Source organism: Macaca thibetana, chromosome 9 (genome assembly GCF_024542745.1).
Source record: "Macaca thibetana thibetana isolate TM-01 chromosome 9, ASM2454274v1, whole genome shotgun sequence".
NCBI lineage: Eukaryota > Metazoa > Chordata > Mammalia > Primates > Cercopithecidae > Macaca > Macaca thibetana.
Genome location: NC_065586.1, coordinates 42,461,579 through 42,489,449, shown reverse-complemented (window position 1 = coordinate 42,489,449; position 27,871 = coordinate 42,461,579). Strand labels below are relative to the sequence as shown.

The 27,871-nt window shown below is 40.1% G+C and overlaps 1 protein-coding gene across 13 annotated transcripts in view; it reads left to right on the top strand.

Annotated features, from left to right (window-relative positions):
• MARCHF8 (membrane associated ring-CH-type finger 8) overlaps positions 1 to 27,871 on the top strand; it is a 143,815-nt gene that overhangs the window by 37,370 nt on the left and 78,574 nt on the right. For 6 of the 13 annotated variants that reach the window (XM_050805343.1, XM_050805338.1, XM_050805345.1 and 3 more), the window contains one exon: positions 19,385 to 19,564. In XM_050805343.1, coding sequence (XP_050661300.1) covers positions 19,463 to 19,564 — 102 coding nt within the window. In that variant the 5' untranslated portion in view covers positions 19,385 to 19,462. Of the gene's footprint in view, positions 1 to 504; positions 598 to 13,337; positions 13,429 to 16,115; positions 17,470 to 19,384; positions 19,565 to 27,871 lie in introns of those variants that run through there. The other 7 variants (XM_050805339.1, XM_050805337.1, XM_050805349.1 and 4 more) reach the window with 4 other exon arrangements.

Genomic DNA, 27,871 nt, shown 5'->3' with positions numbered 1-27,871 from the left:
TATTTCCTGCTGATTACTCCATAGAAGTATATAGGGGCATTCTTTATGCCTTTTTTCTATTTCATTGTGTGAATTTACCATAGTTTATTGTCAGTCCCATATTAATGGACATTTGGATTGTCTTTAGTGTCTTGCTGTTAGAAACAGTGCTGCAGTGAATACCTTGTACATACATACTTAATTTTGTTGTTGTTTTTTAGAGGGATATTTCAGTTTTAAATAAAACAACTTGACTTCAGGAGGTATTCAAGTGTAATGTTACTGCTACTGATGGATTGTTCTGGGAATAGTGGAGGATGCGAAAGGCCAGTCTTGTAATCTAGGGTAGTAATCTTTCTTTGAGTATTATGGGTCCTCTCAGTTCTGTATTATTGTTAAAAGCCACATTTATAGAGTAGCTTTTGTGTTTTCTAGTTTCACTCTGTTTAAGACTTCAGGAACGTTTGAAGCAATCGGAGCATAGAATTCTATCTTTTTTTTTTTAATTAAAATTTTTTTTTGTAGAGATGGGGTCTTGCTGTGTTGCTCAGACTGGTCTCAAACTCCTGGCCTGAAGTGATCCTTCTGCCTCAGCTTCCCAAAGCAGTGGGATTACAGGTATGAGCCACTGCACCTGGCCAGAATTCTGGTATTTTAGAATTGTTTTCTAGTCTTTTATAGTTGTTTTATATATACTCAATTTGTCAAAAAATTTTAAGGAAAGTAATATGCCTGTATGGATGCTTTCCAAAGTATTCAACTTAGGTTTTATAGAAATAGTAGCTTCTTACTTTTGTAACCACATTTTTGTCCATTTGTGATCAGTTTATATAGTATTCAATTATACCATTGCAGAATGAGTACAACTGACATAGACAGGTTTGGAGATTAAACAATAGGTTTTTGATAGTGTACACAACTCAACTGGTAGTAGCAGAAATATGCACATTGTAAGAGAGTAGCTTAATAAATATGAGCATTCTTTATTTTCTGGGCATTCACTAATATATTTTAAGGGAGGAACGATAGCACCAGTTCACTTCTAAAATTTTCCAGTTCCTAGTAGGAGCCTGGCACTTAGAAGATGCTTGGAAAATGATGGATGAACCAATTCATTGTTTGGGTCAGACTATGAAAATACGTGCTTGTCCATTTGTTTGCTTAGGATAAATGAATGAAATTTTCTAGGTCTTCCCAAAGGGATTTAAAATAAAGTGAAAATCTCTTAAGACGTGGTAGCTGACTTTAAAAACCATTTCCTGATTTACATTTATATTATTTTAAATTTGGTCTCGGGTTATTATTTTGATGATCGACTACAACTTTTTTTGGCTTTTATTATAGTTTTTTCACTAAAAGGTGTTTTCTAGGTGGAGAAAATGAAAAAGAATGGATTCCGGGATCATAAAGTGAATAATAGTTTGTAGTTTTTGTTTTTGTTTTTAAACATTCTACCACCTGTGTGCCAGTTAGTAATAAAACTACTAGTTTTTAATAGACATTAACCACCTTTGGGATTTCACCATGGGAAAATGGGAGCAGTATTCCTTTTCTTTCTTCCAGCTTCTTTAGTATATATACATATCACAGTCAGTGGTGCAGAAAGGTTAGGAAACTGGAAGGATACAAGGTTTAGTCATAAGGAAGCGCAAATTAAAGTTCCTGGAATATTTCACCCCTGCTCTGTATGGAACACCTTAGGGAATACTAAGGAAACATGATGGTACAGAAGACTGCAGGGATTGCTAAAAAATATGCAACAGTCCAGGGAGTATATAGCCTTTTAAGTAGGCCATGCTTTATACCCTGCAAGGAATGATCTAAACTGTTTGATATATTGTGTCAGAGTTCTCCAAACAGACACACAAAACCAATAGGGCGTGTGTGTCTGTGTGTGTGTGTGTGTTTGTGTGTGTGTGTACAGATATACCTGTGTATATATAGATAGATAGATAGATAGAGATGGGGGGAGAGAGAGATTTGTTTTAAGGAATTGATTCATATGATGGTGGAGACTGACAAGTCTAAAATCTGTAGGGTGGGCTGGCAGGCTGGAGGCTCAGGGAAGAGTTGATTCTGGAATTGAAGACTGAAGGCAGTCTGCTGGCAGAATTCCCTCTTCTCGGGGAGGTCAGTCATTTTATATTAAGGCCTTCAACTGATTGGTTGAGGCCCACCCACATAGCAGGATGTTTTACTCAGAATCTACCAATTTAGAAGCTGGGCGTGGTGACAGGCACCTCTATTCCCAGATACTTGGGAGGCTGAGGCAAGAGGATCGTTTGAGCCTAGGAGTTCAAGTCCAGCCTGGGCAACATAGTGAAACCCCATCTCCTAAAAAAAAAAAATTGCGTCTCTTAAAAAAATGTTGAACTCAGACCAGGGGCAGTTGACAGAAACTCTTGGTATCCTTTCTGTGTATCTTCCCACTCCCAATCGGTACCATGGTTTTATGCTCCTAATAACAGACTTCTGACTTATGGTAATATTATGTGCACAGGGCCTGGTGAATATTTACTTTCCAGTTGTCAGAAGAATTAGACTAAAACAGTTTTCTTGTGCATATCTGTTTTGAGAAGCAGGTCTGGCATTACTCCCATTGTGTATACATCTAGGAGAGGAAATTTCAGCTGAGTCATGTATTGACTTGAGACCTAGAGCAGGTGGATCACTTGTCCTCTCTGAGTGTTTCCTCGTCTGTAAAATGGGAATAAATCCTGTCCTGCCTTAAAAAAAAGTCTACCAATTTAAATGTTAATCTTATCTAAAAAAATGCCTTCACAGAAACATTCAGAGTAATGTTTGACCAAATATCTGGATATTGTGGCCTAGTCAAGTTGACATGTGAAATTAACCACCACTTATATTGAAAGACTGTTTTTATATAATTAATGTCCACCTGTAAAGAAATTGGGTAAGTGCTATGGGTAGTAAGGAAGGGAAAGGGGAACGTGTTTTGCTTGTAGAGAAGAGATGCTTTGAGGTATGGTCTGAAGGCCAGAGAATTTTGGGCCTGATAGGCAAAGAGGGAAGAACATCCCAAGAAGGTGGGACAGAATGAACAAGGGTAAGGTTGACCATGGCATGTACGGGGGTCCTTGAGAAGATTTGTCCTACCTGGGCAGACATATCTCAGATGGTCAGGGGATAAGGTGAGTACTGAGGCAAATCCTGTTCTGGTTTTTCTGGTTTACTGCAGTATGTAGAGACTATGCTTGTTCCGGCCTGAGATGAAAGCTGGCTGGTGCAGAGCAGTGTATGCCATTGTCCTTATATGCTGCGTTGTACAGTGGCATGCTGAGAATTCTTTCTGCAGGAAGCACTTCAAATGGAGTATAATTGGCCTTCGATTTTTCTGTTATAAACTTTGGCCACAGTTTCTTCCTCTGTCAACCTACTAAAGATGCTTCACAAGATCCATGTGTTTGTTAAGGAACATAAGATCTTCAAGAAGTATGGATTGCTAGAAGGAATTCTAGTCTCTAAACCTTGGGAATATTTTTGGATCTATTTATTAATGTTGTTCTATAGTAGAAATAGAGTTTAGCACCTTTTCCCCCATATTACAAAGATCATAATTAACTTTGAATATATAATAGGTATGAAAACGCCTGAAAAAAAATTCTGCTGATAAAAACTATTATTATCAGAGGGAAAAGTAGGGAAAACAATATGTGGTAAATTTTACAAAATGGTTCCTAATGAATCACCATCCCCCCCCCACCTGCACCGCTCCCAGCTCTGCCTGTTTGCAGTGTGACTTCACTTGTTTCTCCCATTGTCTTAGTCCGCGTTGTGCTGCTGTAACAGAGTACCTGAGATGGGGTAATTAAGAAAGTACAGAGATTTAGTTCTCACATTTCTGCAGCCTGGGAAGTCCAAGGTTGAGGGGCTCACATCTGGTGAGGGCTTTCTTGCTGTATCATCCCATGGTGGAAGGCAGATGGGCAAGAGAGCACATTCATGGGACGGAGAGAAGGGAAGGAGGCTGAACTAATTGTTCTATTAGGAACCCACTCCCATGATAACTAACCTACTTCCTCAATAACAACATTAATCCATTAGTGAGGGCAGAGCCCTCATGGCCTAATCACCTCTTACAAGTCCCATCCGTCAACACTGTTGCATTGGGGATTAAGTTTCCAATACATGAACTTGGGGGACACATCCAAACCACAGCACCCATCAAGTGGTAGAGTCTCTTTTCCCCCTTCTTGACTTTGGTCTCAATCATGTGACTTGAATGGGACATCAGCGGACACAGTGTAAGCAGGGGCACCATGTGTAGTGGGTGAACTGTCTTGGGATGCTGCTGCCACAATGTGAAAAAGCCTAGAAGAAAAGGCCACATGGAGAAGGCCCTGCCTTCCCTGCTGAGCCCAGCGAAGCAGCCTATGTAAGTCAGGTAAGGGCAGCAGAAGAGCTGCCTAGCCAATCCATGGAATTACGAGAAATACGAAATCATGGATGTTCAAGCAACAAAGTTTTGGGTAGTTTGTTACATAGCAAGAGAAAATGGAACATCTTTTGGTAAGTGGCTGGAATCCATGCCTCCAGTTCTAATCTTGGCTTCATTACTGAGCCTTCAAGGAGGGAGGCAGAAAAGTAAATAGGTTTCTTCTCTAATGGTATGGTGAATACCCAGGGAGAACTCTGGGCTGCTGGAGCCTTGACCTCTCCTTCCCTTTCCTTATCTGTAGGGATCAGACACTGTTCTCTGCAGGGCAAGCACTGAGGAGCTCTTGTAGGAGTTTGAGAAGGTAGACTATTTCTTTTCTTTTTCTTTTCTTCTTTCTTTCTTCTTTTTTTGAGATGGAGTCTTGCTCTTGTCACCCAGGCTGGAGTGCAATGGCATGATCTTGGGTCACTGCAACTTCCACTTCCCAGGTTCAAGCAATTCTCTTTCCTCAGCCTCCTGAGTAGCTGGGATTACAGGCGCCCCCCCCCCAACACTTGGCTAATTTTTGCATTTTTAGTAGAGATGGGGTTTCACCATGTTGGACAGGCTGGTCACACGAACTCCTGACCTCAGGTGATCCACCTGCCTCGGCCTCCCGAAGATTATAGGCATGAGCCACCACACCTAGCCAAAGGCAGACTATTTCTGTGCTTGATGGATTGAAGGTGTTTTTCAACTCCAAAGGCAGTTAGACTCATACTTCTGTTTCTCAGAAGTGAAATGCTAAAAGAACCCTAACAAATCTTCTCTTTTCCCTTTTCTTAACTTTGAGTGTTTTCAGTATTTTTGTATTCTATTACCAAGGGAATACTGTGGCTATTCCATAATTTCCGTGAGATGCAAACTCTTTCAGAAAGCCCAGACATTAGTCCAGGCCCTTTTCCCAGTAATCACACCTTGTTTACCTAATTCACATACCTGCCAGAGTGGTTGTACTGAGGTCTTCCCAAGTCGTGGAAGGAGTCCCGATAGCATGCACTGTCTGGAGCTGAGTCCTGCCTGCCCCACATTAGCATCTCACTCTCACGCAGCTGTGGTCTCTCTCTGTTAGTCTGGGGATTCTAAATTGCATACACTGCCTTTCAGTCTACAGCCTGACAGCTCTCTCTCAGCCAAGCACTTGCATTTGGACAAGACTTCCAGCTTTAGACTTTGTTGTTTTCCTTAGGGGCCTAGTTTTTATGGAATTTCTTCCTACTGGGTAGCATTGTTGGCACACCTTGAATCCATTCTGCCACTCTTCTTGGCTTCAACCTCTGAGGTTGTGTGTTGGAAATACCTCGCATAGTCTACTAGAATAAAGATGAAAGAACATAAGGATATGGCCTATAGTTTTTAAATGCAGTGTTTCTTTTCTGTGGCTTGTGATACAAATTTGTAAGTGCACTCAAAATGATACAGTTAAATACCTGCCATGAATTAGACCTGTTTGAGGCATATCTTAGTGCCTTAAAATAACCCACTTTTGAAATATCTAATTTATTATCTTTGCCAAATTTTAGGCAGATATAACCATTGCTTTCGTTAAGTGTCCCTCTGTATAGACAAAAAAGGCAGCAAAAGGCATGTCACTCTTTAATACTTCAAATGTGAATTCCATGTTGTCTTCTATATCCATAGGGATTATAATAACTCTTCTTTACTACAACAAAGACGGGAACATATCATGTTTTATCTTAGTCCTTCCCATAGCAGTGCCACTGTGAAATTTAAAAAAAACAAAACCACTACATATTTTAGGTTCACCTGGTAGGTTGCTGCACGCTATCATATTTAGCCAAGCATAAGTTGTGCATTTTTATCCATTCTAACATCTCTGAAAGTGGCACCTTGGAATCCCAGGTTAGTCAGGGGCAGTTATGGTCTAGTTGCATAAAACTTTTTTGTTGGCACCTTCTGTAAGATCAGGCAAATGCTAGCAGCTGAGAGTCCTTGAAATATGGCTGTGAAAACTTGGGCAAGTTGATTAATTTCTTTAAGCCATGCATGAAAGGGGGATAAAATTTTGTTTCTTTCCCTCCTGGCACTGCTGTGAGATTTAAATGAAATATCATGTAAAGTACTTATGATTTGCAAGTGCTTTCATCTAGTTTTTTCCTCCAGCATTATTACTCACAGGCAGTATGTTTATACTTTTTAGTTTCTTCAGATACTTTTATCTGTTTAAATCATTTATGTTTTGGATTTTTTTTCCCACTTATCTTCAGTATTGCATATTTATTATTGTTTTAACATTTATTGTACCCTTTATTACCTCTAGTAATGATCTGAATTTTTTTGGTGGGGGACAAAGTCTTACTATGTTGCCCAGGCCAGTCTCGAACTCCTGTCCTAAAGTGGTCCTCCCATCTCAGCTTCCCAAGTACCTGGGACTACAGGTGCAAGCCACTGCACCTGCTAATGCTCTAAATTACTCTAGGAGAGTTAAAAACTAACAAACTTCAGTCTTTTGTGTCTGGGTAAACTTTAGTCTGTGGGATGTATTTGTCTTATGATTTCTTCACTCTTGGTAATTGTATATATATTTTATGGTAGTTACTTTTTTTTTTTTTTATTTGAGACAGGTTCTCCTTCTGTCACACGGGCTGGAGTGTAGTTGTACGATCTTGGCTCACTGCAACCTCTGTCCCCTGGGCTCAAGTGATCCTCCCACCTGTCTCCCAAGTAGCTGATACCACAGGTGTGCACCACCATGCCCAGCAAATTTTTTTTTGTATTTTTAGTAGAGATGGGGTCTCACCATGTGGCCCAGGCTGGTCTCAAACTCCTGGAGCTTAAGCGATTCACTCACCTTGGCTTCCTAAAGTGTCAGGATTACAGGTGTGAGCCACCACTCCTGGCCTGCTTTATTCTTGTTGCATTAAAAAATTTCAGTTCATGGCCGGGCTTGGTGGCTCACGCCTGTAATCTCAGCACTTTGGAAGGCCGAGGTGGGCAGATTGCCTGAGGTCAGGAATTCGAGATCAGTCTGGCCAACATGGCTAAACCCTGTCTCTATTAAAAATGCAAAAAATTAGCCAGGCGTGGTGGCGTGCGCCTGTAATCCCAGCTACTCAGGAGGCTGAGGCAGGGCAATTGCTTGAACCAGGGAGGTGGAGGTTGCAGTGAGCCGAGATCACACCACTGCACTCAAGCCTGGGCAACAGAGAGAGACTCCTTTTCTCAAAACAAAAACAAAAACAAAGGTTAATTTTTATATTTTAAAAAGAACTCATTGTTTTTAAAGCTAATAGTTTTAACAGGCCAGCCCACATAACAAAATTTGTATCAGACTTGTTTTTAGTGGGTAACATACGGAGACCTTGTGGTGTTTCTCTGTCATCTTCCCTGAAATTTCTCAGAGCTTTCAAGTTTAATTTTGGTCTTCATTTCAGTAAAAGGCAGGAGCAGAGCAGTCTTTATAGCTTTATAGCTTAAGGTTAGCCTTGCTAACAAGTGGTTAAGTGATAGTGAGACAGAGGGTGAGATGTGATGTGGCAGGGGGAGCCTTCTTTCCTGGGTGAGTGGAGGGAAGAAGGCTTTGAGGTGATACTAGTGCAGTACCATATTTGGGCTCTCGTTTGACTATTTGATAGCAAGCTTCTGTAACTTGTTATTGTGTCTGGAATTGGTGGGTTCTCGGTCTCACTGACTTCAAGAATGAAGCCGCGGACCCTCGCGGTGAGTGTTACAGTTCTTAAAGATGGTGTGTCCGGAGTTTGTTCCTTCAGATGTTCAGATGTGTCTGGAGCTTCTTCCTTCTGGTGGGTTCGTGGTCTTGCTGTCAGGAGTGAAGCTGCAGACATTTGTGGTGTTACAGCTCTTAAAGGCAGCGCATCTGGAGTTGTTCGTTCTTCCTGGTGGTTTCATGGTCTCACTGGCCTCAGGAGTGAAGCTGCAGACCTTCGCGGTGAGTGTTACAGCTCATAACTGCAGTGTGGACCCAAAGAGTGAGCAGCAGCAGCAGCAAGATTTATTGCAAAGAGCGAAAGAACAAAGCTTCCACAGTGTGGAAGGGAACCTGAGCGGGTTGCTGCTGGTTGGCTGGGGCAGCCTGCTTTTATTCCTTTATCTGGCCCCACCCACATCCTGCTGATTGGGCCATTTTACAGAGTTGATTGGTCTATTTTACAGAGAGCTGATTGGTCCAGTTTGACAGAGTGCTGATTGGTGCCTTTACAATCCTTGAGGTAGACACAGTCACAGAGTGCTAGTTAGCTAGATACAGGGTACCAGTTGGTGTCTTCACAAACCCTGAGCTAGACACAGAGTGCTGATTGGTATATTTACAATCCTTGAGCTAAACAGAGTCACAGAGTGCTAGTCCTCCAAGTCTCCACTAGGTTAGCTAGATATAGAGTACCAACTGGTGTGTTCACAAACCTTGAGCTAGACACAGAGTGCTGACTGGTGTATTTACGATCCTCCGGCTACATATAAAAGTTCTCCAAGTCCCCATCCAGTTCAGGAGCCCAGCTGGCTTCACCTAGCGGATCCTGCACCAGGGCTGCAGGCTGAGCTGCCCGCTAGTCCTGAACCTCGCCTGCACTCCTCAGCCCTTGGGCTGTGGATGGGACTGGGTGCGGTGGAGCAGGGGGCGGTGCCTGTAGGGGAGCCCACCGCAGCAGGGGGAGGAGCTCAGACATGGCAGATTGCAGGTCTGGAGCCCTGCCCCGTGGGGAGGCACCTAGGGCCTGGCGAGAAATGGCTGGCCGGCAGCGCGGGGGACCTGGCACAACCTCGGCAGCTGCTGGCCTGGGTGCTAAGCCCCTCACTGCCCTGGGCCAGCGGTGCTGGCGGGCAGCTCCGTGTGCGAGCCCTCCGAGCCGGCCTCCACCCCCACCCCCACCCCCACCCCCACCCCCACCCCCACCCCCGCCAGAACTCAAACCGGCCCCCAGCTTAGCCTTCGTTCCCACTAGCTGCCTCTCCCTCCACACCTCCCCGCAAGCAGAGGGAAGAGGCTCTGGCCTCAGCCAGCTCAGAGAAGGGCTTCCAGGGTGCTGTGGCGGACTGAAGGGCTCCTCAAGCACCGCCAGAGTGGACCCGAGGCCTGAGGCTGAGGAGGCGCTGAGAGTGAGGGCTGCTAGCACATTGTCACCTCTCACTAACACCAGCAATTGGGTTTTTGACTCAAAGGTTGAAATTTCTCATCTATAACTTAGGAAACTTAAGTTTTCCTCTGTCTTAAAATGCTTTGATCAGTAATTCTAAACTACTTATACTTGTCATCTTTTAAAATTTTTCTTAAAGATACTTAGACTACATTCCGCTATATTTGAATTCCATTTCAATTTTCAACTAAGTGCAACGTGGTCAATCTGCTGCAGATATTTAAATCAATGGGTTTCTTCCCATTTAAAATGAATTGTACCAGGTTGACAAACATTGAATTTTTGTTAGTTGTTTCCAAATCTCCACTACGGTACTTAATCAGGATTTGAGACGCAGAGAACAGTGTTGCTTAATAGTTTGAGTTGCAAATGAAATTCTCAGCCCTTTTTGGCTGCTGTCTCAGAGAGCATTTATTGAATAGATCTTATGTGATAGGCCACAGAAAGAGAGATACAAAGGTGAGCGAAATGAGATATGCTGCCTTTGGGGAGCTTACGGCTGAATAGGGGAGAAAGTCGTTAATTAAATAACTCAATAAATGTAACATTCTAACTGTGAACATTGTTAATGAAGTAGAGGTTCTTCATTGATCCTATAAAGAACTATGAATGTGGAATTTCCTCTGTCAGGATGGTCAGATGGTTGAGGAAGAATTAGCCTAGAAGGGGAAGGAAGAGTGTTGCAGGCAGAGAATACCATATAAATAGGCTGTGGTGGGAAGGTGCTGGGAGGTCTGAGGGGACTGAAGAAACACTGCTGTTGCTGGACTATAGAGAGAGGGGTAGTACAAAATGAGGTGGGATAGATACATAGGGCCTTGTAAGCTGTATTAAATGAGTATCTTGAGGTTTAATTTAGGCACCATAAAATTCACTTGTTACAAGTGTACAATTCAGTGATTAGTAAATTTGAAGCAGTGCAGCATCATTGTAATCCAGTTTGAGACATTTCCTTTGCCCCCAAAGTTCCCTCTTGCCCATTTGCAGGTCATATCATACCCACAACTACACCCAACATGAGGCAATCACTGATCTGCCTTCTCAGCTTTCTCAAGACACTTTATAAAAACAGAATTGTATAATATATAGTCTTTTGTGTCTGACTTGTTTCAATTTGCATAGTCTTTGAGGTTCATCCATGCTGTAGTGTATATGATTGGTTTGTTCCTTTTAATTGCTGAATAGAATTTCATTGTATAGATAAGCCACATTTTTATCTATTCTTTAGTTGGTGGACATTTGGGATATTCCCAGTTTTGGGCTATTACGAGGAATGCCGCTATGCACTTTCATATGTGTGTCTTTGTGTGGACATATGTTTTCATATCTCTTGGATGAATTCCAAGGACTGCAGTTCCTGGGTCATATGATAAGTTTATGTTTAACTTTTCAAGAAACTGCCAGACTGTTTTCCGAGTATCTATACCACTTTATATTCTCACCAGAAATACGTGAGAGATCTAATTTTTCTATATCAAACAATTAGTATTGACTGTCTTTTTGATTGGAGCCATTCTAGTGTTTTTGGTAGTAGCCATTCTGGGGGGGTATAGTGGTATATTATTGTGGTTTTAATTTGCAGCATCTTTTCGTGAATTTATTAGCTATTCATATGTCTTCATTATTTTATTTTATTTTTTTGAGACAGGGTCTCACGCTGTTGCCCAGAATGGAGTATATTGCTCACTGTAGCCTCGAACTCATGGGCTCAAACCACCCTCTTGCCTCAGCCTCCCGAATGACTAGGACTACAGGCACATATATATGAGAGCCTGGCTGTCATATATCATCTTTGATGAAACGTCTGTTAATATATTTTGTTTATTTTAAAATTATGTTGTTTGTCTTATGTAGGAGTTCTTTATTCTAGATACAAGTCTTTTATCAGATATATGATTGTCAAGTATTTTTTCCCCAGTCGTTGGCTTATCTTTTGTTTTATTAATGGTATCTTTTAAAGTGCAAAAGTTTTGAATTCAATAAAGTCTGATTTATCAATATTTTCTTTTTAAATAACATCTGCAAAGGTGGGCATTCAAGCCAAAGTTATGGATTAAATCACCCAGGAAAAGGGAGCACAGAATGAGAATCAGAGAGGGTTAAATGAAACTTTGAGGAATCTCTGCATACAATGTCATACTATAGGAGATAGATCTGCAGAGGTGGAGATGGAGCAGGAGGAACACTAGGACGGTGTTAGGTCATTTAAGTCAAAAGAGTATTTTAAGACTAGGAAGAGAGTAAAAGTATCAAGTCAAATAACATGAGGGCTGCAAAACAATTTTTAGGCTTAATATGGAGAGCATTGTAGACCTTACTGTACAGAAGACAGATTGTTGTTAGTTGAAATGTGTATAGAAAGTGAGGAAATGTTGAATGTGAGTGTAGACACCTTTTCCTAGAAAAGTAGTATAGATGGGACAGTAGCAGGATATGAATGAGGAGTCAAGTGAAGTTTTCTTGCTTTCTTTTTCAAATTTTTAATGAGACAAGGTAATCTCTTTATTATCTAAATAATGATCCAGGAATAATGCCACTTTTGGAAAGTGTGTGGCATTAGGTGTTGATCCATTTAAGGTCACATGAGTCTCATACCTGTTATTCTTTTTATACTTTCTCTGCACTGAGTTCTTCAAAATATCTTCAAAATCTAAAAAATAAAAGTAATATGTGTACTAAAATACATGTAATAAAAGTAATACATTTCATTTTGAAAAATGAATTGTAAGCCCAAACTCTCTTATTCAAAACTCTAGGATTAGAAATATTTTGGAATTTAGAAATTCTCAGGTTTTTAGACAAGTAATCTGCTACATATACTGTAAATTATCAGATACTCCTATCGAGGCTTGGAGTAAGATGTCTTACTCAAATGCGCTATTTCTGCATTGAAGTATATGTAATATTTACACTAAGTAGCATAAGTATAGTTTTGAGTAGCTTCCTGTCAGTTCAGGTCAGGTTTTGGCCCCAAGGATTTCAATCAAGTTTTTTGTTGTTGTTGTTGTTGAGACGGAGTCTCACTCTGTTGCCCAGGCTGGAGTGCAGTGGGGCGGTCTTGGCTCACTGCAAGCTTTGCCTCCTGGGTTCACACCATTCTCCTGCCTCAGCCTCCCAAGTAGCTGGGACTACAGGTGCCCATCACCATGCCCGGCTAATTTTTTGTGTTTTTAGTAGAGACAGGGTTTCACCATGTTAGCCAGGATAATCTCCATCTCCTGACTTTGTGATCCGCCCGCCTTGGCCTCCCAAAGTGCTGGGATTACGGGCATGAGCCACCGCGCCTGGCCTAGGAGTTCAATTAAGTTTTAGTGTTAAATAAGAAAGGGTAGAGTGGTTTTTAAAAATTTTTAATTTTTGATAGTTTTCTGAATTTTAGAACTGTGATTAGGAACTTGGTGTACCCAGTGTCCTAGAATGAAAAACAGTAGTCCTTTGCTCTGGTCCTCCACAGTCTAAAGCATTGTTGGAATGGGCAGAATCTTCCCCATAGGCAGCCGCATGTGTCTTCTGAGAGTTGCTCCCATGTTTTCAAATAATATGTTCATACTGTTTCTTGACTTACAAACATTAGCTATTATCTGTTGACTTCCTTTTTTACCCAACCTTCCCTCTTCCCATCCTCCCAATTTGGTTATCTCAGTGTTGCTTATATCATCGTAATGTTTACACTGTTGTCCATGTTGAAATTTGTACTGTTCATTTTAAAGCCAAATTATTACATTTTCTTTCTTCTATAGTTTTTGTTGTTGTTAGTAATTGCTTTATATTTTCACTTGCATAATTTTTATTATTCATATCGTTAGTTCTTTTTAGGTATCCATGATTGTACGTGTCACTCCATCTTTGCTGTTGAGCTACCATGCCTGCCCCAAGATACAGGTTTTCTTATGTTAGGTATTGATATTGTATTTTAGCATTTATTTGTAGTACGTAATGACATAAATGACTGATTCTACAGGTTCTACATAATGTCATAAATGACATAAATGACTGATTCTCTCCATGTATGTTCATGTGTCTTGATATACTGGTGACTCCCAATATGCATTTGTGAACGTGTCTTTGGTTTCTTTCTTTTTTTTTTTTTTTTGAGATGGAGTCTTGCTCTTGTTGCCCAGGCTGGAGTGCAATGGTGCATTCTCCGCTTACTGCAACCTCTGCCTCCCGGGTGCAAGTGATTCTTCTGCCTCAGCCTCTGGAGTAGCTGGGATTACAGGCCGCCACTACCACGCCCAGCTAATTTTTGTATTTTTAGTAGTGACTGGGTTTCACCACATTGGCCAGGCTGGTCTCAAACTCCTGACCTTGTGATCTGCCCGCCCTGGCTTCCCAAAGTGTTGGGATTACATGCGTGAGCCACCGCCTGGCCTATGTCTTTGGTTTCTTAAAGGCATGTGAAGCTCAGTCTGTCCACGTTGAGCTTACCTCCTTCCCCTGCAGCTTTTCTGTGCATCTCTGTCACATGGTTTCTGGAGTATACAGCCAGAAACCATGGGACAGTTTAGATCCCTCACTAGGTTATGTTAGTCCTGCTTTTCAAATGACCTCACTTCTCCCTCCATATCCACTGCCTTAAGTCTGGCTTTGATCATTCAGCGCTGATACCTAGAATTGATCTCCTCACTCCTTTTACTGCTTTTTCTCTTTCTGTTTCTGCTAGCTGCTGTGCATGGACTTCTCATTTTTTACATGAAATTTACTCCCTATAAAAACAGGCTTAGCTTCAAGTTGTTGATTCTAACAATGCCAGTCAGGATGTTAAGATACAATTTACAGCAGGGAGGAACAGGGTGCTGCTGGAGAGTCTGGCACCCTGCAAACAAGGGTACAGGGAGGCATGTGAACTCTTCCTGGGGTGGCCGTTCCTCTGAGACGCTGCAGCTGGCATTTGTCTTCTCCTAGCTCCCCACATTATTTGTCCAAAGCATTGTTGTTGGAATGGGCAGAATCTTCATTTATGTTGATCTCTGGAAAGAGCATAGAACAGTTTGACTGTGAAGCCATACTGGTTGTCTCCAGCATTGGCCTTTCCTACCACTCTCCTTTTAGGAAGGGGATGTCAACCTTGCTTCCTCTCAGAGTCAAGCTGCTTATGTATTACACATAAATGTTAGAAAGGATTCACGGTCCCAGTTGTATAAATCTGTGTTTGACTGAGGCATAGGGGGTCAGAAAATAGTTCTGGAAAAACAAAGCAAACCTGCAGGTTTTTGTAATGCAGTGAGAGAAATCACTGCAAATGCCTGGAAAAGCCTGCCGGCAGATGTGCTGATGTTAAGAGCACCTATGTTTCACTCTTGTCACCCAGGCTGGATTGCAATGGTATGATCTCGACTCACTGCAACCTCTGCCTCCCGAGTTAAGCAATTCTTCTGCCTCAGTCTCCCAAGCAGCTAGGATTATAGGCACCCACTACCACACCTGGCTAATTTTTGTATTTTTAGTAGAGATGGGGTTTTGCCATGTTGGCTAGGTCAAGAACTCCTGACCACAGGTGATCCACCCGCCTTGGCCTCCCAAGTGCTGGGATTACAGGCGTGAGCCATCGCACCCAGCCTGGACACAGTCTTATTTGATCTTCACAGAAACCCTGTGAAGGGTTTACAGATGAGGAGACCAAACAGCTTAGAAATGCATCAGTTTGCCCAACATCCACAATTAGAACCAGGATTTGAACTTAGGTTTGTGATTGCTGACTTTGTACTCTTTCTATTGCCTTCTGATTGCTGACTTTGTACTCTTTCTATTGCCTTCTCAAAACTGGAAGGGTGAGTGAGATAGGGCAACAGTAGCCATCTCCTACTTAGGAGGCCTACTTAGCATAATTTTTTAAAGGTTCATCCATATTGTGGCATGTGTCAGTACTTTATTTCTTTTTATTGCTGAATATGATTCTGTTGAATGGGTATAGCTTATTTGATTTATCCATTCATCATATGATGGACATTTAGGTTGTTTCCACCTTTTGGCTATTATGAATAATGTGATACATTCATGGACAAGTTTTCGTGTGAGGAAATGTTTGCATTTCTCTTGGATGTGTATACCCTAGGAGTGAAGTTGTTGGGTCATATGATATTTAACATTTTGAGAAAGAGCCAGACTATTTTTCAAAACTGCTACATAGATCCCCACTAGCAGTATATGAGGGTTTCAATTTCACTACATCCTTGCCAACACTTAACTGTTTGTCTTTAATTATGAACATAATTAAAGTAATATCTGATAGTTTTGATTTGTATTTCCATGATGGCTAATGATGTTGATTAACCCATTTTTCATTGGGTTATTTGTCTTTATTATTATTATTATTATTTTGGTGGAGATGGGGCCTCGGTATGTTTCATACACTGGTTTTGAACTCCTGGCCTGAAGCAGTCCTCCTACCTCAGCTTCCCAAAATGCTGAGATTATAGACGTGAACTACTTGCACCTGGCTTTGCCCTTATGTTATTGAGTCGTAAGAGAGTTCTTTATGTATTCTAGATACAAGTCCCTTATTACATATATGATTTGTAAACTTTTTCTTCTATTCTGTCATTTGTCTTTTACACTTTTTTTTTTTTTTTTAAATAGAGGTTGAGTCTTGCTGTATTGCCCAGGCCATTCTTGAGTTCCTGGCCTCAAGATATTCTCTTGCCTTGGCCTCCCAAAGTTCTGGGATTATAGGTGTGAACCACTATGACTGGCTGTTTTTTCCCTTTCTCAGTGGTGTCTTTTGAAGCACAAAAGTTTTTATTTTGATGATGTGTAGTTTGTCTATTTTTTTCTTTGTGTAAGGAAGAGATCCAAATTTCTTTTGCATGTGGCTATCCAGTTGTCCCAGCACCATTTGTTGAAAACAGTACTCTTTCCCTAAGGAGTGATCTTGGCACCCTTCTTGAAAATCAGCTGACTATAGATACGTGGGTTTATTTCTGAACTCTAAATTCTATCCCATTGATATATCTATTCTTATTCCAGTACCACAGAGTCTTGATTACTGTTCCTTTGTCGTAAGTTTTGCAGTCTGGAAATGTGAGCTCTCCAACTTTGTTCTTCTTTTTCGAGATTGTTTTGGCAGATCTGAGTCCCTTGAATTTTATATAAATTTTCAAATCAGCTTGCCAAATTTCTGTAAAGAAGTCAGCTCAGTTTTTGATAGAGATTGCTTTGACTCTCTGTATCAACTTGGGAAGAATTGCCATTTTAACAATATTAAGTATTTTGATCCATGAACATGGGGATCCATTTCTAGTTTCCTCAACAACCAGCTTTGGCAGTATCTCTTCTAGATGTGGATGTTCATATTAGGTGTGCTGTATTTTGCAAGTTAGCATTAGTCAAATTGAAGCCCTCATGCCTGGATTGTCAGGCATAGTGCTGAGGTTTAACTGTTACTCTTATGTAAAGATTAATTTAGTTGATATAAAAGATGTCTGGAAATTATGCAAAGAAAATAATGTGAGTAATATATGATTATACTCTTCATGTGAGTCTTCACATAAAAAATGGTATGGCCTGCTTTATGGTTTGTTTGTAAACTCATTTTTATCCTAAATACGTCTGGCATAGGAGAGAGATTGTAAGTCTGTTGCCTTGTGGTGGTGGTACATATCAGAAGACTAACTTTAGTGGTAGTGAGGAGGGATGTCCTTCAAAACTGCAAAAATTTTGAGACCCTCTCGCATCTGTGTTTCCGTGCCATAAATAGCCCTTCTCAGGCTTGTCATGGGCATGTACCAATGATGTAATAATGATGATTATATGAGAAGCACCACAGGTAGCTACTGGCATGATAGGTATAGGGCTCTGGGTATGGTCAGTTTGACTAAGTATTCCAAGAGGCCCCATGGAGTTTGTCATCTGTAACAGAGGACTTTAGTGCATTAGTGATGAAAAAACTGCTTACCACTGCCTATTGTGATCTCTCAGGGAGTACAAGGCAGCTCCGCAGTAAGTGCCTCTTGTCTTGTGTGATGTGCTTGAATACAAACATTCAGACTGTTTCTTGGGCACAGGAGTGCTCCATCTTCCTCATCAAAGGCTTGAAATAGAGTAGATGGTGTGTGATATCTGGACACTAACATCACCTATTCTATTTTCCTTTTTTTGTTGTTATTATCAATGATCACTCACCTGCTTACTGTAAAACTAGACTTTATAAACAGATTATTGTTTTAGCTAATTTTCTTCTATGTGTTGATCCCTCCCAGTTTTTGTTCCTTTTTGTTGTTCATTGATTCTAGAGTTTTGTGAAGGAAGCCATTTTGTGAGTCTTGGTGCTCCTCTGCTTGCTTAGGGACACTACCAAGAGTTGGCACCAGTCTTACAAACGCCTGCGTTTGATCCAGAGTAGAGTTTTGGGAGAGGTAGAGTAAGTGACTGCTTATCAAATGTGACCTTGGGGTTGTCAGGCCCTGTTGTTTACCCTGCATTTTCCTACTGCCTCACTTGTCCCCACCCCCTATCCCACCACATGGTTAATAAATGAAAATCTCCAAATTCAAGATTCATTCTTTTGGTTGAAGGCTTCCATTTTCTGTTAAAATTTAAACAAAATGAAACATTTTACTACATTAAATCGTCTGGATAATTTACATTTAACTGGTTTTGTATACAGAGTTGGATAGATCTCAGTTGGTAAGTGGGGAGAGAGAACAACACACAAGTCAATTATTAGACATTTTGGGGGATGCGTAAGAGAAAACCAGAAAAAGGGCAGAGGTACCTGGAATCACTGAAGACATCTTATGCATACACTGTTATTTTACCTAAAGGCAGCCTTTCTCATGGTTCTCAGGAATGTCATGGTGACCCTTCATATTCTCTAGGAAACCCTTTACAGCAGTATTTGGCAAACTACAGTCTTGTGGGCCAAATCTAGCCTGCTGCCTATTTTTGTAAATAAAGTTTTATTGGTACATAACTACTCTCATTCATTTACTCTCTCTCTCTCTCTTTTTTTTTTTTTTTTTTTTGAGACGGAGTCTTGCTCTGTTGCCCAGGCTGGAGTACAGTGGTGCGGTCTCGGCTCACTGCGAGCTCTGCCTCCTGGGTTTGTGCCATTCTCCTGCCTCAGCCTCCTGAGTAGCTGGGACTACAGGCGCCTGCCACCATGCTAGGCTAATTTTTTGTATTTTTAGTAGAGACGGGGTTTCACCGTGGTAGCCAGGATGGTCTTGATCTCCTGACCTTGTGATTCGCCTGCCTCGGTCGCCCAAAGTGCTGGGATTACAGGCATGAGCCACTGCACTTGGCCCATTTACACACTCTCTATGGGTGCTTTCATGCCACAGTGGCAGAGTTAATTAGCTGGAACAGACTTGGACCACAGTGCCTAAAATATGTATCTTGCGCTTTATAGGAAATGTTTGCCAACAGCTCATGTAAAGTCTATACTTTTGGAAGGTTAAGTATGGATCATAGATATCTTGAATTTAATTTGGACTTCCTAACCTCTGATCTCACCATTATGTGGACTCACAGGCAGTGGTTTTAAGGAAAGATCACTGCTTATTTCAGGACAAATGCTTGGTCGTGATAAAAAAAAGTTTAACTTCAAAAATATTCTTAAAATAAATGATGTCACTGCTTTGTTTTAAACCTAAGTAGCCAATGGAAGATTAATCTCTGATTATATGTGTACATGATCCACCTGCCTCTTTCAGATGGTGCCATCTTATTATGAGAAATGTTAGAATTTTCCCCTTAGACATTCATCTTCTATTGTTTTTGAAGACCAAACATTTATGTCACCATAACTTATTTAAATATACATATGAATATAAATATAAAATGGTAAGCTCACTCTTGGAAATTTAAAGTGTTGTAGCTGAGTTATGTTTATTCTCTCTTCATTTTCTCTCAGCTTGAAATCCATGGCCCAAAATGACTCTACCAGTGGAGACTCTCTTCTGTGAAGACAACGACCAGATAGAAGGTTGGGATGAGCATGCCACTGCATCAGATCTCTGCCATTCCATCCCAGGATGCCACCTCTGCTAGAGTCTACAGAAGTAAGACCAAAGAAAAGGAGAGGGAAGAACAGGTACTGGGAGAATATCTTTTTTAGTTTCATTACTTTTATTAAATTTTTATTAAAGATGACCTAGAACAATGCTTAAACTCTAAAGGTCAGGTTTTCTCTGTTAATATACTGATAAGCACACAAATAGTTGTACTCAGAAGGAATTGTCTTTTTGTAGATTTCTAGGTTTTCAAATTTTGGTGTAAACTATTATGCTTATAAATGGTTATAAATGACTTACCTTCATCGGTTAAATCTGCTTGATTATTTTTGATTAATCACTGTGACTAAGTTCTTTGGATTCTCAGAACATGATGCTGCTAGTTCCCTATTCATTGTAGTGTGAAATTTGGACACCAGATGGCTGGAATTTCTTAATGTGTGTCTTAGTCTGCCCTAGTGGCTGTAACAAAATGCCATAGCCTGGGTGGTTTAAATAACAAGCATTTATTTCTCAGAGTTCTGGAGGCTGAAGTCTGAGATTAGGGTGCCAGCATGGTTGGATTCTGGTGAGGTCTTACTTCCTGACTTATAAACAGCTGCCTTCTTGCTGTGTCCTCACATGGCATGGAGAGAGGAGGGAAGCAAGCTGTCATGTGGCTGTTCATACAGGACAACTGATCCCATGGAGAGGGTTCCACCCCTAGGACCTAATAGTCTCCTCCAGGCCCCACCTCCAAATACCATTACATTACGGATTAGAGTTCCAGCATAAAAATTTTGTGGGAAACATAAACATTTAGTCCATAGCAGTGTGTGTAAGAGGAAGCTATGCAAACTTGTTTGGAATAGAAAAAGGAAAATATCCAACGGTGAGGCCAGGAAGGGAGATTCTTTCTGATATACACCCTCACTGCAGGTTTACTGTAGGTGGATATTTAATAAAGCCTTATTGAATGTATCTATTTGATGGGATTTTTAAGGTCTAAATAAATAGCATTAATCAATTATTTGTAGAATGGGGATTTTGATTGGTATTGGGAAGAAAGAGAAACTATTCTGTCTCACCTTAGTGTGGGGATATTTTGAACACCCAGTGGCAGCCTGACAATTCAGGGTGTCGTGGAGCCCAGATGAGGTGGCAGAAGTGGAAGAGCAGTTGAACCAGGAACTTACAGGACCTCATGAGAGCTTCAGCAGCAGTGGCACAGGATGAAAATAGTGGTTGTGTTTCTAGGGTCTCAAATGTGGTATCAGGATTGATTTGAAAGGTAAATTTTTGTCCAGTGGAGCCTATTTGTATTTATGCAGCTTTTCCTGGCACAAGTTCAACCCAAAATCTTTTGCTATGATTTCTGATCCTCCTGTGCTTGGGAGATATTACTCCTGAATCCTGTAAGAAGAGCGAACCCTTGCATTTTACTTAGATGCAAATAATCCACTTGTTTGCTTAGTCTAATCTGTTAACACACCCTCGCTGAAGCCCATAACTATAATCTTCTACAGAGGGTTGATGACTTTTATACAGTTGTCAATACAGTTGATGAATGACTGAATGAATGAATGAATGAATATGAATTAAGTTTCAGTGATATGGGATCATGTCACTGTGGAGATGATCTATTATTATTATTATTATTTTTTTGAGATGGAGTCTTGCTCTGTCCCCCAGGCTGGAGTGCAGTGGCACGATCTCGGCTCACTGCAAGCTCTACCTCCTGGGTTCACGCCATTCTCTTGCCTCAGCCTCCCGAGTAGCTGGGACTACAGGCACCTGCCACCACGCCCGGCTAATTTTTTGTATTTTTAGTAGAGACGGGGTTTCACCGTGTTAGCCAGGATGGTCTTGATCTCCTGACCTCGTGATCTGCCTACCTCGGCCTCCCAAAGTGCTGGGATTACAGGCGTGAGCCACTGCGCCTGGCGAGATGATCTATTATTTCAAATACAGTATGAGAACCTTACAATAGTATACTTTCATTTCTTTCCTTCTGGCCTTTTCATTATTGTCTTTTAATAAATTTTAAACCCTAGAATATATTTTTAAAGAAATACTTTAAATAATTTTCTTTTAAATAATAGTAGATTCATGTACTCAGGTAATTACCATTTCTGGTGTATTTCCATACATCATTTTTCTTTTGTCTAAAGGACTTTAGCATTTCTTACAGTGTGAGTTGGCTGACAGTGACTTCTTTCAGCTTTATTTAAAAAATATTTTTTATTTGTTGCTTGCATTCTGAAGTTGTGTTTGTGGATCAGTGGGTTTACAGTTTTCGTAGAATTTGGAGCTTTTTGGCTATTCTTCAGATACTTTTTCTGTCCCCTCATTCTTTATTTGGGGACTCCATTATACACATTGACTGGCTTAAAGTTGTCCACTGCTGCACTTTTAATTTTTTAAGGTTATTTTTTTTCCTGCATTTTATTTTGGATATTCCAATTACTTTGTATATAATTTCATTAATATTTTCTTTTTCCATATCTACTCTGCCAGTAATTCCATCTTTTGTATTTTTCATCTCAGACATGTTTTTATCACTAGACATTTGGCTTGGATCTTTTTTATATCTTCCATGTCTCTATTCAACTTTTTTAGCATATGAAATAACAGCTATAATGACAGTTTTAGTGCTCTTTTCTGTCATTGCTGGCATGTGTGACTATTCTGAGTTTGCTTTTGTCCCTCACTTGATAACTTCAGTCAGTTTTATTTTCATTTTTGTTATTATTTTTTTGCTTATTTTTTTTTTTTTTTTGAGACGGAGTCTCGCTGTGTTGCCCAGGCTGGAGTGCAGTGGCCGGATCTCAGCTCACTGCAAGCTCTGCCTCCCGGGTTTTTACGCCATTCTCCTGCCTCAGCCTCCCGAGTAGCCGGGACTACAGGCGCCCGCCACCTCGCCCGGCTAGTTTTTTTGTATTTTTTAGTAGAGACGGGGTTTCACCGTGTTAGCCAGGATGGTCTCGAACTCCTGACCTCGTGATCCGCCCGTCTCGGCCTCCCAAAGTGCTGGGATTACAGGCTTGAGCCACCGCGCCCGGCATTTTTGCTTATTTTTGAGTACAGATCTTGCTCTGTTGTCCAGGGTAGCATGCAGTGGCATGATCACAGCACACCGCAGCCACAAACTCCTGGTCTCTAATGATCCTCCTGCCTCAACATCCCAAGTAGCTGGGACTATAGACCAGCTATATGTATATGGCCTGGATAAGTTTTTCTTTCATTTTGTAGATTCCGGGTCTTGCTATTGCACAGGCTGGTCTCAAACTCCTGGACTTAAGCAGTCCTCCCATCTTGGCCTCCCAAATTGCTGGGACTGCAAGTGTGAGCCACTGCACCTGGCCCAGTTTCGTTTTTAAGTAAAAATTTACTTTAGACTAGTTTTAGATTTATAGAAAAATTGTTAAGCTAGGATGGAGTATTTTCATATACCCAACACCCAGTTTCTCATATTGTTGTTATTTATAGATTTAGTACAAGTGCAGTGTTGTTACACAGATACATTGCATAGTGGTAAATATCACCTTAATAGTGTACATAAACACCCATGAGGTAATTTCTCGTCCCTCACCCACTCCCATCCTCCCACCTTTCTGAGTCTCCAGTGTTATTATTTCACTCTGTATGCCCGTGTGTACACATTTTTCAGCTCCCACCTGTAAGTGAGAATATGAGCTATTTGACTTGCTCTTTCTGAGTTATTTCACTTAAGATAGTTACCTCCAGTTCTATCCATGTTGCTGCAAAAAACATGAATTCTTTTTTTTTTTTTTATATAGCTGAGTAGTATTCCATGGTGTGGATTACTTTATCCAGTCATCCGTTGATGGACACTTAGATTGATTTTATATTTTTGCTATTGTGAGTAGTCACGCAATAAATATTTGAGTGCAGGTATCTTTTTGATATAATGATTTCTTTCCCTTTGGATAGATCGCCAGTAGTGAGATCACTGGATCAAGTGGTATTTCTATTAGTTCTTTGAGCTGTCTCCATATTTTTTTTTCCATAGAAGCTGTACTCGTTTACACTCCCAACAACAGTCTATGAACATTCCCTTTTATCTGCATCCTTGCCAACATCTGTTATTGATTTTTTTGACACTTGAATGATAGCCATTCTGACTGGTGTGAAATGGTATTTCATTGCTTTTATTTGCATTTCCCTGGTTATTAGTGATGTTCAACTTTTTAAATGTTTCTTGGCCATTTGTATGTCATCTTTTGCAAAATATGTGTTCATGCCCTTTGCCCATTTTTTAATAAGGTTATTTTTTTCTTGTTGAGTTGAGTTCCTTATAGAGTCTACAGATTAGCCTTTTGTAAGATATATAGTTTGCACATATTTTCTCCTGTTCTGTAGATTGTCTGTTTTCTCTATTGATTACTTATTTGCTGTGTAGAAGCTTTTTATTTTAATTAAGTCCCATTTGTCTGTTTGCATTTTTGTAGCTTTCTTTTTGAGGTCCTAGGCATGAATTCTTTGTCTTAGACCAATGTCCAGAAGAGTTTTTCGTAGGTTTTCATCTAGAATCTTTATAGTTTCAGGTCTTTCAGGTCTTTATACTTTCAGGTTTTTAATCCATCTTGAGTTGATTTTTGTTTATGGTGAGAGACACGGGTCCAGTGTTATTCTTCCGTGTATGGTTACCCAGTTCTCCCAAGTACCACATATAGAATAGGGTGTTCTTCCACTAGTGTATGTTTTTGTTGACTTTGATGGAGACCATTTGACTGTAGGCATGTGTCTTTAATTTTGGGTTCTGTAATCTGTTTCATTGATCTACATGTCTGTTTTTATAATAGTTTTGGTTATTATAGCCTTATAGTACAATTTGAAAGTCAAGTAATGTGATGCCTCAAGTATTGTTCTTTTTGCTTACCATTGCTTTGGCCATTCAGGCTCTTTTCTGGTTCCATATGTATTTTAGGATTGTTTTTTCTAATCCAACGATGTTAGTATTTTTATAGGAATTGCATTGAATCTGCAAATTTCTTTGGGTAGTATGGTCATTTTAATGATACTGATTCTTCTAACCCATGATCATGTTTGTGTCATATGCGATTTCTTTTATCAATGTTTTGTAGTTTTTCTTGTAGAGATTTTTCACATCCTTGGTTGAGACTATTCCTGGGTATTTTATTATTTTTTGGTAGCTATTGTAAATGGGATTGACTTCTTGGTTTGGTTCTTGATTTGGTTCTCAGCTCGATTATATTATTGTTGTATAGAAATGCTACTGATTCCTCCTCTCAACAAAAAATACAAAAATTAGCTGGGTATGGTGGCACGTGCCTCTAGTCCCAGTAACTTGGGATGCTGAGGTGGGAGGATCACGAGCCCAGGAGGTCGAGGCTGCAGTGAGCTGTGACCGCGCCACTGCACTCCAGCCTGGGTAGCAGAGTGAGACCCTGTTTCAAATACAAACAAACCTCAACTAAACAAAAGAAATACTACTGATTTTTGTAGGTCGATTTTGTATCCTGAAACTCTACTGAATTAATCAAATTTAGGAGTGTTTTGGAGGAGTCTTAGGGCTTTCCAGGTATAAAATGATACCATCAGCAAACAGAGATAGTTTAACTTCCTCTTTTACAATTTAGATGTCTTTTCTTTCTTTCTTTCTCTTGCCTTACTGCTCTGGCCCGATAGGACTTTTAGTACTGTGTTGAATAAGAGTGGCCAGAGTGGAGATCCTTGTCTTGTTCCATTTCTCAAGGGGAATGCTTTCAACCTTTCCCCATTCAGTATGATGTTGGCTGTGGGATTCTTGTATATGGGTTTTATTATTTTGAGGTATGTTCTTACTACACCAAGTTGTTGAGTGATTTTTATCATGAAAGGATGCTGAATTTTATCAAATGCTTTTTCTGTGTCTATCGAGATAATAGTATGGTTTTTGTTTTTAATCCTGTTTATGTGGCAGATCACATTTATTGATTTTTGTGTGTTAAACCATACTTGTATCCCTGGAATATAACCCACTTGATTGTGGTGTACTATCTTTTTTGATGTGCTGTTGGATTTGGTTTGCTAGTATTTTCTTGAGCGTTTTTGCATCTGTTTTCATTAGGGGTATTGATTGATTCTGTTTCTGTTTTTGTGTGTCCTTGCTTGGATTTGGTGTTATGGTGATACTGGCTTCATAGAATGAGTTAGAGAGGATTTTCTTCAATTTGGGGGAACAGTGTCAATAGGATTGGTACCTGTTCTTCTGCTCCTGGTAGAATTTGGCTGTGAATTCAGCGGCTCCTGGGGATTTTTGTTGTTGGGAGATTTTTAAAAAAATTTTTATTACTGGTTAAGTCTTCTTACTGGTTATTGGTCTCTTCAGGTTTTCCTTTTCTTCTTGGTTCATTCTTGAGAGGATGTGTGTCTTTAGGAATTTACCCATTTCATCTAGGTTTTCTAGTTCGCGAGTGTAGAGATGTTCATAGTAGACTCTGATAATCTTTTGTATTTTTGTGGTATCATTTGTAATGTCTTTTTCATTTCTGATTGTGCTTATTTGAATTGTCTTCTTGGTTAGTGTAGCTAGTAGTCTGTCAATTTTGTTTATCTTTTCAGTGAAGCAACTTTTTGTTTCTTTGTCTTTTGGGTTTTTATGAACTGAATTTCACTTAGTTCTGCTCTTCATAATTTCTTTTCTTCTGCTAGCTTTGGTTTGGTTTGTTCTTGTTTTTCTAGTTCCTTGAGGTGCTATGTCAGGTTAGCTTGTGGTCTGTTTTTTTAATTTAGGCATTTAACACTATAAACTTTTCTTTCTTGAATCTGTTTACGGTCAGCACTATCAGCTTTTGCTGTATTCCAGAGGTTTTGGTATGTTGTGTCTATACTTTTATTTGTTTAAAAAATTTTTAAACTTCCATCTTAATTTCATCACTGACCCAAAAACCATCCAGGAGCAGGTTAATTTCCATGTATTTGTATAGATTTGAGAGTCCTTCTTGGAATTGACTTTAGGTTTTTTTCACTGTAGTCTGAGAAGCCACTTGAAATGATTTCAGTTTTTTAAAAATTTATTGAGACTTGCTTCATTTCTTAAGATGAGGTCTGTCTTGGAGAATGTTGCACATGCTAATAAGAAGAATGAATATTCCGTGATTGTTGGGTAGCTTGTTGTATAAACATCTGTTAGGTCTATTTGTTCTATAGTCCAAATTAAATCCAGTGGGTTTTTTTTTTTTTTCTTCTGTCTCAGTGTTCTGTCTAGTGCTGTCAGTGGGGTGTTGAAGTCCCGTCTTGTGCTATGAAGGAATGCCCAAGGCTGGGTAATTTATAAATGAGATGTTTATTTGGCTCACCATTCTGTAGACTGTACAAGAAGCACAGTGCTAGCATCTGCTCTGGTGAAGCCTCAGGATACTTTTACTCATGGTGGAAGACAGAGAGGAGCCAGTATATCACTTGACTAGAAGGAGCATGACAGAAGGAGGAAGCGCCAGACTCTTTTAAACAACCAGCTTTTGTGTAAACTAATAGAGCAAGAACTCATTCATTACTACAGGGATGACACCAAGCCATTCATGAGGGATCTGCCCCCATGACCCAAACACCTCCCACTAGGACCCACCTCCAACATAGGGTATCACCTTTCAACATGAGATTTGGAGGGGACAAACATCCTATATCTCCCACTATTATTGCATTGCTTTTTAGCTCTTTTCTTAGGTCTAGTAGTATTTGCTTTATGAATCTGGGTGTTCTGGTGTAGGGTATATACATATATAAGATTGTTATCCTGTTGAATTGATCTGTTTATTATTATATAATTACTTCTTTTGTCTTCTGTTACTGTTGTTGATTTATATTGTCTGTTTTATCTGATGTAAGTATAGCTACTCCTGCTTGCTTTTGGTTTCTTTTTGTGTGGAATATCTTTTTTCACCCCTTTGCCTTGAGTTGATAAGTATCTTTACAAATTAGATGGTTTTTTTTTTTTGGTAAGCAGCATATGATTGGATTATAGTTTTAAAATCCATTTAGTGGATCTATATCTTTTTTTTTTTCTTAAGAGACAGGATCTTGCTCTGTTGCCCAGGTTGGAAACTTGTGGGGTCAAGCGATCCTTCTGCCTCAGTCTCCCATGCAGCTGTTACTACAGGTGTGGCACAATGCCCAGCTAATTAAAAAAAAACTTTGTCACTGTGTTGTTCAGGCTGGTCTTAAGCTCCTGGTCTCGAGTTATCCTTCCCCCTTGGTCTCCCAAGGTGCTAGGATTACAGATGTGAGCCACTGTGCCTGGCCCCAATCTGTATCTTTTAAATGGTGCATTTAATCCATTTACATTCAAAGTTGATAGGTGAAGATTTGTTTCTGTCATAATTTGATCTAGTTGCTTTATAGTCTTATGCATGTAGTTGTTTTTTAAGACCTATGAGTTTTAT